Below are 17,490 nucleotides of genomic sequence, written 5' to 3' on the forward strand. Positions count from 1 at the left end.
TAAGTAATTGGCGGGCTCTAAGCCCACTGTAAAGTAACAAAATATCTTGTAACAGCCAGCACATACGCTGCTTGAGGTGAGACCTAAACAACAGGAGAAGAGCACAGCCATTAGAAAATAGACCATCATCGCACTCCATGGCTGGCAACATAAATACATTGTACCTTTTTACGGTGTTGCAATTACAGCAGGAACTTCAGAAACGGACAGTGCATTTCTGGAGATCTGACTGGCTTGCTGCTGTTGAGGCCTGCTACATGTGAAAGCCAAGAAGGCATAACAGTCTCTTTCTTTAGAATACTGTGAGGGGTCTTCACACCTCCTAAAAGGCATGGGGTCTCATTAGGAGTGCCCTCTATATAATTCACATTTATTTCTGGCACTGGAGTAACAAGAAGCTCTTCAAGATTAGATCCAGCCTGAACCCTGCTCCCACCCTGAATAAAGTTTGTTAAGCACTTTTGGGTTGCGAACACTGAGCATCCATGTAAAGAAAGTGATTTGACATATAAGGTGAGAAATATTTGTGACCTTTGGATTGTTATAATGGAAGGAGCAGGAGTAACTGAGATCCCTCAGGTTAGACACAAACTTCAGCAGTGATGAACCTCTGGGAGGGCCACTGAGGTGCCACAAGCTGGAGCGGGGACACATGGTGGAGCAAAGCTGTTCATAAAACCCAAAATATCAAACACACTGCAAGGCAGAGAGAGTACTAACAGGTATGAACCGAAGAGCCTCAATTCTGTGATGAAACGGGGCAAAATTTGTAAGGCTTGTTCATGAGCTTGCACAGAAGATAAGACAGAGCTGCTAGGAGACCACAAGAACATGGAGAATGTAGAAAAACTGCATTTCTTTCTGGTCTATGAACACAGAGGTCTGGCACAATTCTTCATTGCTTCGTGACAAGCTCAGGTTTCTCTGAATTTTTGGCGTTACTCCTAGGTATTTCCTTATTTGCTTTACAATCTAAATTAATGCTTTACGGAATGCATGATAGCTAAAGACATCTGCAGTTTGTTGGAACCGAGTGCGACATTTGAATACAGAGAGATCCTTACCGAAGACCCCTGCTAGGCACACAGAATGAAAAGGCAAAATGTCAGATACTTTATGAAGAAATTAGCAAGAGGAGTGACACACAATGATCTGGAAACATTAGTTGACAAAGTCACAGAAGCGGACCACTGTCCCCTATCATCATTTGCAGGACACAATTGTGATTAAAAAGCCAGGTCCTGCCACCCTCACATAGGACGAGCTAGTGCATTGTTTCAAGGACTTTTAGTACAAGCATCTGTTAACTTCAGGACACGGTTCCAGGCTTTGAAAGGTGAGATTATCCGATCAGCTTGTTAGCTTGAAACTGAAACTCACCTGACCGGTGAGAGACTGAGCACAATAAATTAGCTCTATGGAAAGGAGACAGATGACTCAAAATAAAACCACATCATAATGGAACCTTATGTAAAAAAGAAATGCATGAAGTCAAGCTCAAACTGACAGCGAGAAAGAACAAGCAAGAGGTTGTTATGGCTATCCAGCATATGTACAGAACAAAATTTACCAAGTCAACAGTATGACACTACAGCTCTTTTCTAACATCAACGGTTGACTTTTCCAAGTGGTTCCAACTCACAGACTGGAATCATCTTTTGTTTAAGCAGATGTGGGGTCAGTAGAGTGATTACTATTCCCATTTCTACTCTACTGCCAGACTGAAAAACATACAATACAATCTCCCAGGATGGGCTGGACACCATGCTTAATTTGAGCCAGTGATTGGAGACCAGCACTTATTTTCCACATCAGACGTTTCGCAAGAGAGGGAAAAAACACACAAAACAGAAAGAAGGAGGAAGTGAAAGATGGGAAAAAGTCACAAAGGGAGAAAGCAGGTACCAGCAAGAATGAGATAAAGGGGCAGGTAATGTCTTGCGGTGAAGTAAAGAGGCATGAGGATAATTTAAGACTGCACAGTCTTGGTATTCGAAAATCAACATTTAATTGCACCAGCTGCGGGCTTCTTAGCAGAGTTCTGGTCACAGACACTCATGCATTTACAAATTAAGCATTGACCGGATATACTCTATATATCATTTCCTCTAAGCCAGTGGACAAAAAAGAAGCAGTGTTGGTAACAAATGGAGGAATGGAACTTGCTTAAAAAAGATAGACTGGAAAAATGGCAAATTATGAGAACCGCAGATGTTCAAAAGGGATAACTTGTATTGTGGTGCCCAAAAAGCACAATACAGGTAAACATCGCCAACCAATCTATCAGTTTTAAGTCTATAAACAATACTACGTTGGATAATTTATAGGATGGCGGAGAGGGTGGCCAAGCGAAGAGCCCTCTTGTAGGGTAACATAGTACTTCGCCAGATGCCGCTGATGAACTTGGGCATACCCTCAGATTGAAAAGGGCTGGGGTAAGAGGAACCTCCCCTCTATGTTTTGATAAGTCAGAAGAAGGTAGAGCAAGAATTATGGATTATTACCAGCAGAATCTAATATCCACACACAATGCTTTAATAGTGTATAATTACCATCAAATACCTTGATCACCACAAAAAAAAAAAATACGCTCACTCAAAGGCCTAAAGCCCCCTGCGCAAATACACAAAACATTTAAATTCATAAATGAAGAAAGGGTAGACACATAACCTGGATGCAAAAGACCTACCTATTCTAAAAACAAATACATTTTCAGACAATAAATTAATGATTAAACATATGCCTCAGTGGGGTCGGGCGGTGAGGGGTAGAAAGCAAGTGCTACCCGCATAGCCTTTAGTGGCATGTACTCTTAAGCAGGAGGCACTAAGGTGAGTAGAAATGCTCTGGCCAAAAGGATAATAAGTGTTTCACATTTAGTGCCTGGAACAGATTAGCACAGTACGTGACTCATAAAACCCACAAAAACCACAGCCTGCACTCTCAAACAGTACTGCAAGTGCAGTTTAAAATAAGTATCTAGCTTACCCAGTTGTTCCTGTACAATCTCTGGTGTTGCATTCAAAGATTTATAGATGTAAGCCACATCTGTAAGAGGAGAGAAAGTACTTTAGTCAATACAGGATTACCTTAAAAAATACTAAGTTACAAGTACACATTTTTCTTCTCTGTAAAGTGTTTTGGTGCAAGGCAAAGGGACAGAGCAGGGTTTTCCTTGCAGGTAAAATATAGCTCACACTGCTGCTGTTTCCACTGTCCTACTTTCAGTGAACAGTAGAGACAATGCAGAGTTCTTGAGATTACAGAAGAAGGACAATGTTCTCAGGACCACCTGTTAGACCTACTTATGTTCTCGACTACCCAGATTCTAAACAGGAAAATATTGTCCCAAAAGTACAGCATTGAGGAGACCAGAAGTTAGCAAAATGCTAGTCACAAAGTGTCAGCTTTTTAACATGTATATAAGGAAAGAGGAAAACAAGAGAAAAAAGTTACTGACCTGTAACAATAGTTTGGGGACTTGAGGCTCTTGCATATTAACTTTCACTACCTCTCTACACCAAGCAGTGGTTGGACTTGGAAAAGCTTCTTCGTGTAGTACTGTAGCGTGCTTTTGTCGCAAGTGATAAATTAGGTATGTAGTGGAGTCTTTTGTGTGTTGATGGGAATGCTTTGTGTGGAATATCCTATGTAGAATACTGTTTGCAATTTGTTCTTTGTGAGGGGCACAACTGGGATACTGTTTGATGGGGTCTATAGAATTTACTGTGCAGTGTGTGCGCAAAGTTATGTCATGAGTGTGGGTGACATGTATTTTTATATGAATGCAGCATGCACTCTATAGTACTTTGTGAAGTGTGCATCATTACGTATAATGCTTAGAAGAGAATCAGCCTTTCATAAAATAAAATATATATATTTTTTAAATGTCACCTAGTGATAATTCTCCTAAGCCCCCAAACTTAAAGCTTTCGCTACCACCAATCCAGAGACCCACAGTGAGGGATTTGCTGTTAAGAACTCCACACAGTACTGTCAGCATTGTCAGTGCAAAAATTAGTCAAATGGGAAAACCGATCAAAGTCCTGACTGACTTCTAGAACTATTCTGGACTTTGGCAGAAGCAGCACATATCACATTTTTGCTGTTTGTTGTAATAGAATCCCTTTCACTATTAAAAATGTAGATTTTAAATGCAATAAGGCTTTACTACGTGCCTTACTATACTGTCACAATTGTTTGATAAAAAGTTTATCCCCCCAGGGGGGGAGCAAAGGGGCTTTTAAATGAGTGGAGAAATTCACGTATTTGAGAAGAGAAAAGCAGGTGATTGGAGGTCAGGACATACAGGGATTGAAAGAAAATGTTCTGTATAATGTGCTGTACATTTCTAAAACCTTGAATGATTTTGACGTAAATTGATGTAATATAGTAGAAAATAAAACGACAGATATGAAAATTGCTGGCGCCATCTTGCTTAGTGAGAGCCTTTACGTGCGCGTAAGCAGCAACCATTTTAGACATTGCGGATATTTCATACTCTGCTGGTCACCTGTGAGTCACCCCCGTGCTCTGACCAAGCCTGAACACATGTACCAGGGTCGTAAAACCTTGTCAGCATAACAATGCCCCGGAGTCACTTCCCTGCACCTGGCCACTCAATCCGGTCCAAGGCACTAACCATCCCCTGTGGACATAGTTTATTACCCCCACAAGGCAGGGCTTGTTTCACCAACAAAGGGGCCTGATCTAATCAAAGACACGAACCCTTAGATCGGACTTATCCCACGTACTTTTAGATCCTATCGGAATGTCCAGCTGCGAGATAGCGATCATCTGTTAGATCTGGGTGCAGGGAAGATTGCTGCTCGGTCTGTGTGGGAACTAGCTTGAGGCGGGGATTTCAAGGATGTTTGACTATGCAATAATCTGATGCCAGTAATGTTTGACCATGTAATAAACTGACTAATAAGCACATAAAAGGCCATGCCACAGAGATGCAGTTAGAGCACCTCCTGACGATAGCCCCGGTGTCTGATGTGATGTGTTCTCCTCTGGAGAAATAAACCTGTTCTTCGCCTTCCAATTCCCAGCGCCTGCCTCGTTATTTTGATCGCTAATCTTAGGGTGAATTAGAGGTGGTTTACACCAAGCGGCATCGAAAGTCTTGGGAGTCTCGCTGCTTTTCATCAATTGGCGCACCAACGTCGGGCCCATCAGCGACACGTGGGTCCGGTGAGAGAGGTCCTAACGACGGAGTGAACATCTAAACGATTGGGAAGTGCACCTGCCTGAAAGAGACCCTCGTCTGGCGGCCAATCAACTGAACTTCACCGGTTCAGAACGGACCTCTCTCAAGTGACCTGCGGGACCTTACAGGAACGCCGCATTTTTGGAGTGAGAGGACAAACGGGCGCTGGAAGGGGACGACGAAGAAACTGTCCATAACGGTCAGGGTAAGGTTGTGATATACGACAAAACTGATTGTATTGAAATTGTTTGCTCGAATACTATTATTCTGTTCTTGAAGTTATTGGTAGTAATTGAGACATTCCCTGCTTGCAAACAACGTAGAATAGGAATATTCCCTCTTTGCAGGCAGCGAAGGACAGGTAGTGAGGACCTTTGTCCACGACCTATTGAGATATTTATATTGACCGCTTGTACGTCATGCCTGTCTTCTCAAAATTGTTTGATTGTTTTGGACCGGACTGTTTGTTAGAGGTCAGTCATCCAGCACTGCCGGAAGGCTCCCCTAACAATGACATGTATGTCAAATATGGAGTAGCCATCGTTGCTTATTGCAAACTATAGCACAAATACACGAGAAAGGACCAGGTAAATCAGTGGCCACTGCCTGGATATTTTGATCTCGCTAAAATAGAAATCTTAGAAATAGCGCTCCACAAAAAGTAAGCTACGCCAGCCATGCTTGACAACTTTGGCCTGTGGCAAAAAGAAGCAACCCAACGAAAGAAAAGAAACGAAGCTAGACTAGATAAAGAGATGCGAAAAGCAGCTCAACAAGCTTGTAAAAAGTTAGAAGAAGATATAAAAGAAAGAGACTGATATAAAGAAAAATAATCAAAAATATCAGGCCAGTGCCCTGTTAGAACGCCTTCGACTCTTTACCCTGAGTTACCAACTAAACAGAAAGTAGATGATGATTTGTTATTAGGCCCTCCGATCATCTACATGCCACCTCCTTATGCCCCCAACCATCCTGTAATACAACGTCAGGAATCCCAAAGCGTAGTTGAAGGCAGCACCATTGCCTTGACTCCCATAGCCTCAGCACCAACAGAGGCTCTTGTGCCTCATGCCTCATCAAAAGGCAGGTCAGTAGAAGCTGAATCATAAGAGAAAGGGTTGCAGAGGATCACACGATTAAGTAAAAACGAACGAGCAGGTATCGATAAAATAGTTAAAACGCTCGTAGATAGGAAAGAGACCGAAGAGTATATAACCGACATAAGCAACTCCTATGTCGAAAACCATAAGCGACACTTCATTGTGCGCGTCTGTTACCACACACTCACTGCTTATTAGGAAAAGTACAGAGAGGTAGGGCCCGAGTGACTAATGGCTCTTTACAGAAAGGTAGATGAAAATAACTGTGATATAGCGGAACTCTTCTCGTACACACTATAGGTATTCTGCCATCTCATAGAACAAGGACGGGTAGTTAAGGATAAGACATCTACAATGACAGGGCCCCCGATAGAAAAACCGGATACCATGATGCCAATAAAAGAAGCTGCCCCTTATTGGATCCCCCCTAGAGGACAAGGGAACAATGATGACAAACCACCAGGATGCGAAAGGAAGGGTGGTCTATAATTGGGTGTATCATCCATGGGACAGACAAGACATCTTGACGTTCCGTAAACCTCTTCCAGATTTGCGAAATAATCCCACCGCCTTTTACACAGAACTAGGTACTGCTCTGGGGTTCACAATAATGACACTTGCCGACATTGACTTGTTCTTCGGGTTACGTTTGCCAGCCGATGTGTGGAAGCAGATTAGGAGGATAGACCACACAGAATTGCTCTGTCATACCTGGGAACAACTCAGCACATTAGATAAACAGCAGAATCCTGGACTAAAACCAGTTAAAGCTATATTGGACCTCCCTGATAAAATAGTGCAGAAGGTAAAAACAGTGATACCAGAGAAAAAGATAGACTGGTCCATAGTAACAGCGTGCCACCAGAAACCACAAGAGGATGTCTCAGAGTATTTCTCGAGATTCGAAACAGTGTTCTCAGATTACAGAGGACAGGACATGTCCACCGCGACCAGACACCACTTATTCTTGCAAAATTACGTCAAAGGACTGCTGCCGGAGGTATCACAGAAATTACAAACTAGCGAAAGTAGTTGGGCAGCCTCTAAGCCAGCGGCTATTTTCCAAATGGCCCAATATTATGAACATCAGAAAAACGAGAATGACAGAGCCACAGAAAAGAAAAAGAAGGACTTGAAGGAAAGAGTAATGATAGCCCAACTCCAAGGGGTGAATACAGGACGGGAACAATATAAAGGAGGATACCAACAGAATGTCCCTAGAGTACAGCCTCCTAGAAATGACTCATTGACACCATATGTACGACGCCAGGACTTAGGGCAGGATCAATGCGCATTTCGCAAAGAATACAGACACTGGAAATCCCAATGCCCAGCCATATCAAGAGCTAGTAGGGGCAGAGGGATAAGGGAAATAACAAATGAACAGAGAGGAAGAGGACGTGGGAGAGGGTATGCAAGTGAAGCTAGCCAAGGAAGGCCAGGAAGAGTGAACGCATTTGACCGCCCTTGACAGAACCAGTGTCAACAGACAGATTACGACAACATGTATAACTTTACATAGGACAGCCAGGGGCAAGGGAGGGATCCAGTCGAGCTTTATGTTGATCAGCAAGGCCCTTATGTTACCACAAAGGTCCTGGGCACAGAGTCGCCATTTTTGGTAGACACAGAAGCAACATAGTAGTGCGCTATCCAAACGACTGATTCCAAGGGCACCCTTGTCTGGCTCACATATAACCTCAATAGGATTTGACGGTACACCCTCCACCAACCCTTTGTCCAGACCGATCCCCTTCAAACTTCAAAACAATGTTATCGATACAACGTTCCTTCTCTCCTCCAACACTCCAGATGCCATTATGGGTCTCGATCTACTGAAGCATTTCCGTGCGACTATCAGATGTTCGCCAGATGGAGTACAAGTCATCTTATATGACAATCACCAACACCCGAGAGATAGTCCATCCCAACACATGTATCCCATTTCTGAGACAGACATATCCCTAATAGACACTTTACCTTCACATCTGTGGGCTAGGGCTGATTCAGACGTAGGACGAATTATGATTGACCCAGTACATGTGACAATACGACAAGACGCAAACTTACCGAAAATACCCCAGTATAAGATATCGCCAGAGGGCGAGAAAGCCTTGACCGAAATCATACAGTCACTAGTAGAGGCAGGAGTGGTAGAAGAGGTAGTGAGCATTTTTTGTAATAGTCCTATTTTACCGATCATAAAGAGACAGGGAGAGGGAAAAGCCTACCGCTTCATCATAGACCTGCGGGAGATAAACAAAATAGTAGTACCACAGTACCCAGTGCTTTCTGACATCACCACCATCATGACCCTAATTCCGTCAACTGCTACCACTTTCACCATTATTGATCTCAAAAATGCCTTCTTCTCCATACACATTCACCCAGACAGTCGCTATCTTTTCGGATTCACTCTAAGATCCCGCTCATATAGATTTTGTCGAGCACCCCAGGGGTACACCGAGAGCCCGAGCATCTATAGCCAGGTGCTCAAAAGACAGTTAGATGCCGTACAATTACCAGACAGGGTGGTGTTGATACAGTATGTAGACAATATCCTCCTAGCAGCAGACACCACTCCACTAGCCGTCACAGCCACCATCCAACTCCTACGCTTCCTTGCAGAAAATGGCCACAAAGTTTCTCAAAAGAAATTGCAGTTCTGCAAACCACAGGTAACATATTTAGGTCACCTCTTATCGAAAGAAGGGAGGAAACTCACACCCGACAGGATCCAGGCAATTCTAGACACTCCCGTTCCCAAGAATCAGAAGCAAGTCCGCTCTCTGATAGGCCTCACCTCCTTCTGCCGACAGTGGTTACCGAACTTTAGCCTCATTGTCAAACCCCTGCTCTCACTCCTAGCCAAAGACACCCCCTCACCTTTCCCCTGGACACCCGAATGCCAGTCAGCATTCAAAGAATTGCGAGATGCCCTTTGTTCAGCACCTGTTCTAGGAACCCCGGACTACTCCAAACCATTCTTTCTCTACACCATGGGTACTCTCAAACTTTCTCTCGGGGCCGAATTTACAGTGTGATTTGTGGCCGAGGGCCGCACCAGTGGGGGCGGGGTCATTTGGGGGGCGGGGTCATTGGGGGCGGGGCTAGAGGGGGTAAAAAAAAATGGTCCTGTTTCAAAACATTACTAGACAATGCTGTATTTCCAAAGCAGATGTAACTACATGCAGCACATGTTTATAATATTTTTTTTATTCGCCGACAAGGGCAATCTTAAGTGGGATTGAATGGTAATTTGCAGCAACCGGATATTCAGCACATGTCCAGTGCAGCATAGGCTGCAGAGTCCCAAAAATAGATATGTTAAACACAAACACTATGAACTTATTTTACATTTTATGTGATTGATTGTGATTGTGATTGGGTTCTTATATAGCGTGCTACCACTCCAAGGAGTATCTTGGCGCTTCAACTCCTAGTTGTCAGATATATGCTGAGAGATCGTGATGGTGAAAAATCAAACACAGAGAGGGTCATAGCAACGCTTTGTAACCTGATTCCGATAGAGGGTAGATCCAGGTTTTTAAGGCTTTCCTAAAGCTGAGTTCAGTTGTACTTTGACGCAGGGACATGGGAAGGTTATTCAAGGCATTCGACCCGATGACTGCAAGGGATTTCCCTCCCTTGGTCGTTAGCCTAAATCTGGGGACGTGAAGCAGATTAGTTGTGGATGACCTAAGGGTTCGTTTCGGCTGGTAGGGTTTAAAATACTTCCTCAGGTACAGCGGGCCTTGTTGGTGGTAGGCTCTGTAGGTGATGGTAAGTACCTTAAAAAGGATGCGCTTATGCACCGGAAGCCAATGCAGTGCATCCAGTGCTGCCGATGCCGAGGACTTTCTGGGCAGTTTCAGGACAAGCCTGGCAGCTGCATGCTGGACCATTTGCAGTCTGTGCAGGGCCGATTTAGTCAGCCCTGCGTACAGACTGTTACAATAGTCCAGTCTGGAAGTTATGAGCGCTACAGCTACTGTCCGCCTGGCGCTCAGAGGGAGAAAATCGAAGAATTTCCTGAGGCTTTTAATAGTTCTAAAACAGGCCCCTGCTACTTCTTTGGCTTGTAGATTGAAAGACAAAGTGTTGTCGAACTTGATACCCAAGTTACGAGCAACATTAATTGTCTTGGGAGGGGCTTCCACCATTTCCGGCCACCAGTCCTGTGGTGAAAAACAGTTATTGTGGCCGAAAGGGACGATCTCCGTTTTTGCTGAATTACATTTTAAGTGATTTTGAGTCATCCACTCAAATGTTGCTGATAACACTCTTTCAGCGTTTGTTCGGCATTAGTTTGGTTCTTATCGAGAGTCAACACCAATTGGGTGTCATCAGCGTAGGCAATTGTACTGATGTTAAAGGTGGAAATAAGTTCCAACAGGGGTACCATATAAAGGTTGAATAGGGTTGGGCTCAAGCTTGAGCCCTGCGGCACCCTAGAGGTCAGGAACTTTTCCTCAGATTGGAAATTGCCTAGCATGACAACCTGCCGCCTCTGCTCCAGATAGTTCTTAAGCCATTCGAACACGGTTCCTGCTATGCCAGCATTAGTCAGGCGATGTAAAAGGATAGCATGGGACACTGTGTCGAAGGCTGCAGATAGATCTAATAGGATCAGGACAGCCATTTTGCCCTGATCCAAGGCAGCACGAATAGTTTCAGCTGATGATAGTAGAGCTGACTCTGTAGAATGGTGAGCCCTGAAACCAGCTTGACACGGATGTAACCATGTCACCAATTAGTTTTCTGTAATCTGGTACTAAGTTGGAAACGGCAAGCCTTAAGAGCTGCTCCAGATGTATGTATGTAAGTTTATTTCTAAGTTTGCTCTTCAACAGTCCCATTGTGGAAAATGAACATTCGCAAGCATAGGTTGACCTAAACATACAAAGTACCTTCTGGGCCACTGTAACAAGAAGAGGAAACTTGTCAGGGGGCACAATTTTCAGAATTCTTCTGGTGCTTTTCCCAAAAAAGATGCTTCAAGGGCTGAATTGTGCTGCATGTCAATGAGCTCTAGTTCTGCTTGAGCCCTTTCCATGCCAATAAGGGCAAAAACATCAAGATTCCGTGCACTCACCATCCAGGGGTTTTCAACCAGCCTGAACAGAGGGGTGAGGGCTCTGAATTGCGAAAATCATCGTTTGATCTCGCCAGAAATTTCCTCAAGACATGCACCAGGGTCAAGCTTTGCCAGAATTTCTTGTGCCTCTGGAAACCTCTGCATTACAGCCAACAGTTTTGGAAAGTGGGTGAAGTCACTATCATCCAGTTGTTCTTTGAATAGCACAAGCTTACTTTCAAAAGCATAATACCATTCATGAGGGAGCACACAAGCTGTTTACCTTGCAGGGTCAAATTGAGAGTATTAAAATGTGTGAAAAGATCTGAAAGAAAATGGAGCATAACAAGCCATTTCACATTTGTTAGTTCTGGGAAGGATTGCCCTCTACTGTTCACAAAGAGTACAATTTCAGGAAGCAATGCGATGAACCGCTCCAGAACCTTCCCTTTGCTTAGCCAACGCACGTCAGTGTGCATCAAGACGTCTGTTTGTTCTGCTTCAGATTCCTGCAGCATTGCTTTAAAAAGTCTATGGTTCAGAGCTTTGGCACTGATAAAATTAACAATTTTCACTGCACCTTTTAGGACATTATTCAGTTCTCCATGCTTTAATTTTGCACACAACACTTTCTGGTGAATAATGCAGTGGTAGTCTATCACAGTCTGTCCTATGAGCTTCTTTTTAAGCATAGATACAAAGCCTCTGTCATGGCCTACCAAGGCAGGAGCCCCATCCGTTGTTATGCTGACAAGAGTGTTCAGTGGTATGTCATTTGTTTTAAAGTAGTTGCACATACTGTCCAGCACATCTTCTCCTCTTGTGTGCCCATGCAGTGGTAGAAGGCAGAGGAGCTCTTCTTTGGGATGAAGCGATTGGTCCAGATACCTCACCCAAACTAATAACTGGGCCACATCGCCTATGTCTGTTGACTTATCCATGGCAATGCTGAAGAACGGTGACTCTCTGACTGCTTGGATCACCTGCTCCTTGACGTTTTGTCCCATTGCCTCTATTCAGCGTGTACATGATGAATCTGATAGCTGCAATGCACCAATTTCCTTTAAAATGCTGGCTTTATTAGTGTAGCTGTCAAATACAATTTCTGCTGCTGAAAGGAAACATTGCTTCATCAGCTCTGCATCTGTGAAAGGTTTTTTATGTTTGGCAAGCAAGTAGCATATTTTGAAAGACGCTTCTGTAACAGCCTCAGATTCTTTCATCTGGCAGAGTAAGATCTTCTGCTGGGAAAGAAGTGCTTGCTTTAATGATGCCACTTTTGCAGAACGCAGTTTTGAGTTCAGTGGGAAGTTCGCAGTGAATCCAGAGTGCCGCGTTCTGTAGTGCCGTTCAAGGTTATACCTCTTAAGAACATTTACTTTCTCTTTGCAAAGCAAACAGGTGGCTTTTTCTTTTGGGCATTCCACAAACATGTACTCTTCTGCCCACGCTTCCCGGAAGGTTCTGTGTTCACTCTGTATTGATCTGGGTCGTTTGCAAGCCTTAGAAGCTGGACTGTAGGCCATTGCGGAGATCTCCAGCTAGTTTGTTACTATGCAATCAGTAACAAGGACCAGGTATCTGAATTTCCACCCGACGTCACCCCACGACCGATGCGCCCCACGACGCTGGACCGACACTGCGTCACGACCGCTGGACCGACACCGCGTCACGACCGCTGGACCGACACCACTTCTCGCAACAGATCTGTGAGCAACACCAAAGGAATACAGGAAATAGGTCACTCAATAGGGATTTGGCATGCACACACACACACGTACATACCAGCGCACATTCACCCATAGGTATCTTAGCGCTGAATAACAGATTTTTATTGCTACCCAACTCATTTTATCGACCTCAGATGGATGAAAGGCAGGACCTGCCGGGATTTGAACCTGTGACCATGAGCTAGAACACAGGGCCCTGCAGTGGACGCATTAGTCCACTGAGCCACCAGACCCCGTGTGCACACAGTACAAGGATACAGAGTAGAAACATGTGGGAGGAGCTAATTAGGACAGAGCTGTTTGGTGTGGAGTAGCTGTCAAACTAATCTGAAAGGCTCAGATAGCATGGTCAAGCCTGTAGAGAGGGGATGGGTGAGACACATAATACATCATCTGCTGCTTAATGTGGATTATGGGAAATAATAATAATACAGTTAGACCTCTTGTCTTTGAAATAAGAGCTTTGAAATCACTGACAGGTATTCGATAAGAAACCTTAGTGTGTGTGTGTGTATATATATATATATATATATATATATATATATATATATATATATATATATATATATAGATAGTGTTAGAGAGAGAGGTGTGAGGGAGGGATATGGAGAGAGAGGAGAGAGAGAGAGGTGTGAGAGAGGGAGGGATATGGAGAGAGGAGAGAGGGGGAGAGGGAGGGAGGGATATGGAGAGAAGAGAGAGGGGGAGAGAGATGTGTGAGGTGTGAGAGGGAGGGATATGGAGAGAGGAGAGAGGGGGGAGAGAGAGAGAGAGGTGTGAGAGAGGGAGGAATATGGAGAGAGGAGAGAGAGGGATAAGGAGAGAGGGAGAGAGGGAGAGAGAGAGAGAGGGGGGAGGGATATGGAGAGGGTGGGAGATACAGAGGGTTGGGGGGGGGACAGGGGGGAGAGACAGAGGGTTGGGGGAGGTAGGGAGGGAGGAAAGAGGGAGAGGGAGGGATGATATGTTAAAGAACAAGCTGCAACTGGTCACCAAACACAGCCTGACTTTGACCTCTGCCTGTGAAGGATAGCATTTTTATAACCAATTTGTGTTGACACGATGGAACACATTACAACAAATGTACTGCCAGGCAATAATGCAATCGGAATTTCATGCAAGCACGAATACAACGGGACCGTGTGGAAAACAGAGCAACACATCCCTCTCCTGTGAAGGAGGCATGTGTCCAGGGTGCAGTGTCTTTTTCCCAGATGGGTAAAGTAACCAAAAAACCACCAGCTGTAGCCAAAAGAACCCACCTCCCACAAAGAGAGGGGTGAGAGAGGGAGGGAAGAGAGAGGGATGAGAGATAGATAGAAATAATTTGCACACAGTTTCCCTGATGAAATCAGTTGTCAACCCATAGTAACTGGATAACATTTCGTCAGAGGTCAAACACAGTAAAAGTTGCAGGTTGGGCAATGATTGCAGCCTTCAACAGACTGCATTGTTTACAGAAGGTGTAACATGTAGTCACACATTGGATTTAATTTAATGGAAAAGCACTACACATTTGGCATTTACTGAGCTACAAATTGTTCCTTAATTTGTTTTGGCAAGTCAAGTGAGCCCATTGCATACACAGTTCCAGCGCAAGAATGTAACAAAAAACAACTATACCTAGGTAAAATGGGAAAAATAAAGGTCTTTTTTTCCCTTCAAGTCTTGTGAGTGGGGTGAAAACAAGGGGACCGAGGAGGAAAACCCAGAAGATGCGTGGAGAGCATGGAGGTGTCTGTTTTGAGGCACGAGCCAGGCCCTCGTGACCTCTGTAGAAAGACCTTTCACTCAGGCGAGGGCTGGCTCGTGCCTCAAAACAGACACCTCCATGCTCACAATTTGTTTGTTTTCCAAATGACATCCTGGCTACACCCTCTGCTCTGGAGGTCACAGCCCAAAGGCAAATCTTAACCAGAAAATGCTTCCCTCTCTTGTTTGTAGAAGTGGTGGGTTTCTGAGAATAGTTTCCGGACAGAGCCGCAGTCCTAATGAGTAACAGACTCACCCCCAATAAAAGCAGTTACACTAAGCACAGCGTCCTCCTAGAAAGGAACTATCGGCCATAGAGAGGCCACCGTTGACTCTTATGAAGGGTTAACAATCCCTAAAAGGGTCTGCCTGTCTCCCCAAATAGCTAGTGCCCTAAGGGACCTTTTGAACTGAAGCATGTCTGTGCTGGGTTGTAGGAGGCACCAGCGAGGCTTCAGGTGCGAAGGGAAGTTTGTCACTCCTATGCAAAAGCACCCCTCCCCCTCCACTATTAACACCGGCTGGAAGGAGTGTGCATTGTCTCGGTGGCTGCGGTGTTTACCTCGGCATCCCCGTGAGGTGGGAGACGCCTCCATGCTCACAATTTTTGTTCAAAACACCGCTAATGATAGTGGGTATTGGTGGGGAGGTGGAAACAAGGAGACCGACGAGGGAAACACAGAACATGCGGGTGTCAGAAGCATGGCGGGCGGCAAGACTCAGAGCACATACCTGCAGGTAAAGTAGCACTGAATATTTTCCGGCGTAGAAGGCTGCTGAAAAGATTCTCCGGGGTTGCTGGCTGCAAGGTGAAGCTGCAAAGATTCTCCGGGGCTGCGGGCTGCAAGGTGAAGCGGCAAAGATTCTCCGGGGCTGCGGGCTGCAAGGACGTCGTCACCATGGATACAGGAAGCTTCCCAAAGGTCCTTTAAAAGTCAGCTGTAAAGCGCTAGTTACAGCTGAATTTTAACCCCTTAATTGCTGCCGTCGGCCAATGGCCGACGGCAGCACTACCTGCCCAGTGCTGCCGTCGGCCATTGGCCGACGGCGCCCCACCCGCGCACAGAAACGCCCGCACCGCGGCAGAATTACCGCTGTGGTTAACGGGATAAAGGCCCTGTGCTTCGCGCCGGCCGGGTGCCGCATGTGACGTCACAGAGGCAGGCCAATTAGAGTCAAGCAGTAAGCAGAGACGATGGCCGCAGTCGCAAACATAGTGAATAGGTATTGTATACGTATTCACTACGTATGTTTCTGCGGCCATCTTCTCGGTTTACTAACTTCCTAGGAAAAACTTTGGTATAATGGAAACAAGGTCCGCGGGCCACCAAGGAAGGCCAGGCGGGCCGCCACTGGCCCGCGGGCCATACTTTGAGTACCCCTGCTCTACACATATGAAAGGGAGGGATGTGCATTGTCCGTCTTAGCGCAATCAATTGGTCACAAACATCGCCCTTGTGCATATTTCTCTGCCACCCTCGACCCAGTAGCTAGAGCGTTGCCAGCGTGCTTGCGCGCTGTGGCAGCTGCAGCAGTATCCATATGCCAGAGTGAAGGAATAGTGCTCTCCAATCCAATCACTGTGTTAGTACCCCATGCAGTCGACACGCTACTAAACCAGACCAAAACCAAACACTTGACTAGCGCACGACTGACAGGTTACGAGTTGACCCTGCTAGCACCACACATCACCCTGAAGCGATGCACCACTCTCAATCCAGCCACATTGTTACCCCTACCCGAAAATTACCCTGGTGTTACTCCACTGCACGATTGTGTGACCCTCACTGACGAACAAACAAAGAGTAGAGTGGATCTCAGCGACACTGCCTTTCCAGAGCCAGATGGGGAACTATGGGTAGACGGCTCGTGCATCAAACTTCCCGATGGCACCACCTGAGCTGCATATGCCGTCACCACAGCCCGAACCATCCTAGAGACAGCCCGCATTGCCCAACGATCTGCACAAGCAGCAGAGCTCATTGCCCTCACACAAGCATGTATTCTAGCAGCTGGTACGACAGTAAACATATACACCGATAGCCAGTACGCCTTCGGGGTGGTTCACCATTTTGGGCTCCTGTGGAGAGAAAGAGGGTTCCTGACTTCACACAGCACACCTATCCTACATGGAGATCTAGTCTCCGCATTGAGAGAAGCAGTCCTCCTCCCCAAGCAGCTAGCAGTGATTAATTGCCAGGCACATAAGAAAGTGACCGACCTCATTGGACAGGGAAACGCATTAGCAGACATTACTGCCCGAACCACAGCCCAGGACAGAACCACGGCACGAATGTAACAATGGACTGACGCTAGAACGACTGTAAGGGACATACAAACAACAGGCACACACGACAAACTGACAGAATGGGCTCGGGTGGGACTGAGAGACGAGGAAGGCTGCTGGAGAACAAAAGACAACAAATAGCTGCTACCTAATGCCTATCTGATCCCCATGTTGACTATGGCACATTTACACACACACATAGGATCTGCCCCCATGAACGAACTGATCACCAGAGTATGGCATAACAGCAAGATAGCAGATTCAGCAAAATGCCTAGTACAGCAATGCATAGTATGCCTGCAACACAACCCAGGGAAAGGGACCGTAGTACC

The 17,490-nt window shown here is 45.5% G+C and overlaps 1 protein-coding gene across 4 annotated transcripts in view; it reads right to left on the reverse strand.

Annotated features, from left to right (window-relative positions):
- The window catches only part of CHFR (checkpoint with forkhead and ring finger domains), a 208,099-nt gene that overhangs the window by 105,621 nt on the left and 84,988 nt on the right, over nt 1–17,490 (reverse strand). For all 4 annotated transcript variants that reach the window (XR_015300868.1, XR_015300869.1, XM_086942736.1 and 1 more), the window contains exon 5: nt 2,989–3,048. Coding sequence is in view for 2 of the 4 variants with exons in the window: in XM_086942736.1 (XP_086798862.1) it covers nt 2,989–3,048 (60 nt within the window). In the remaining 2 variants the exon portion in view is untranslated. The remainder of the gene's footprint in view (nt 1–2,988; nt 3,049–17,490) is intronic.

Source organism: Lissotriton vulgaris, chromosome 11 (assembly GCF_964263255.1).
Source record: "Lissotriton vulgaris chromosome 11, aLisVul1.2, whole genome shotgun sequence".
In the NCBI taxonomy this organism is placed as follows: Eukaryota; Metazoa; Chordata; class Amphibia; order Caudata; family Salamandridae; genus Lissotriton; species Lissotriton vulgaris.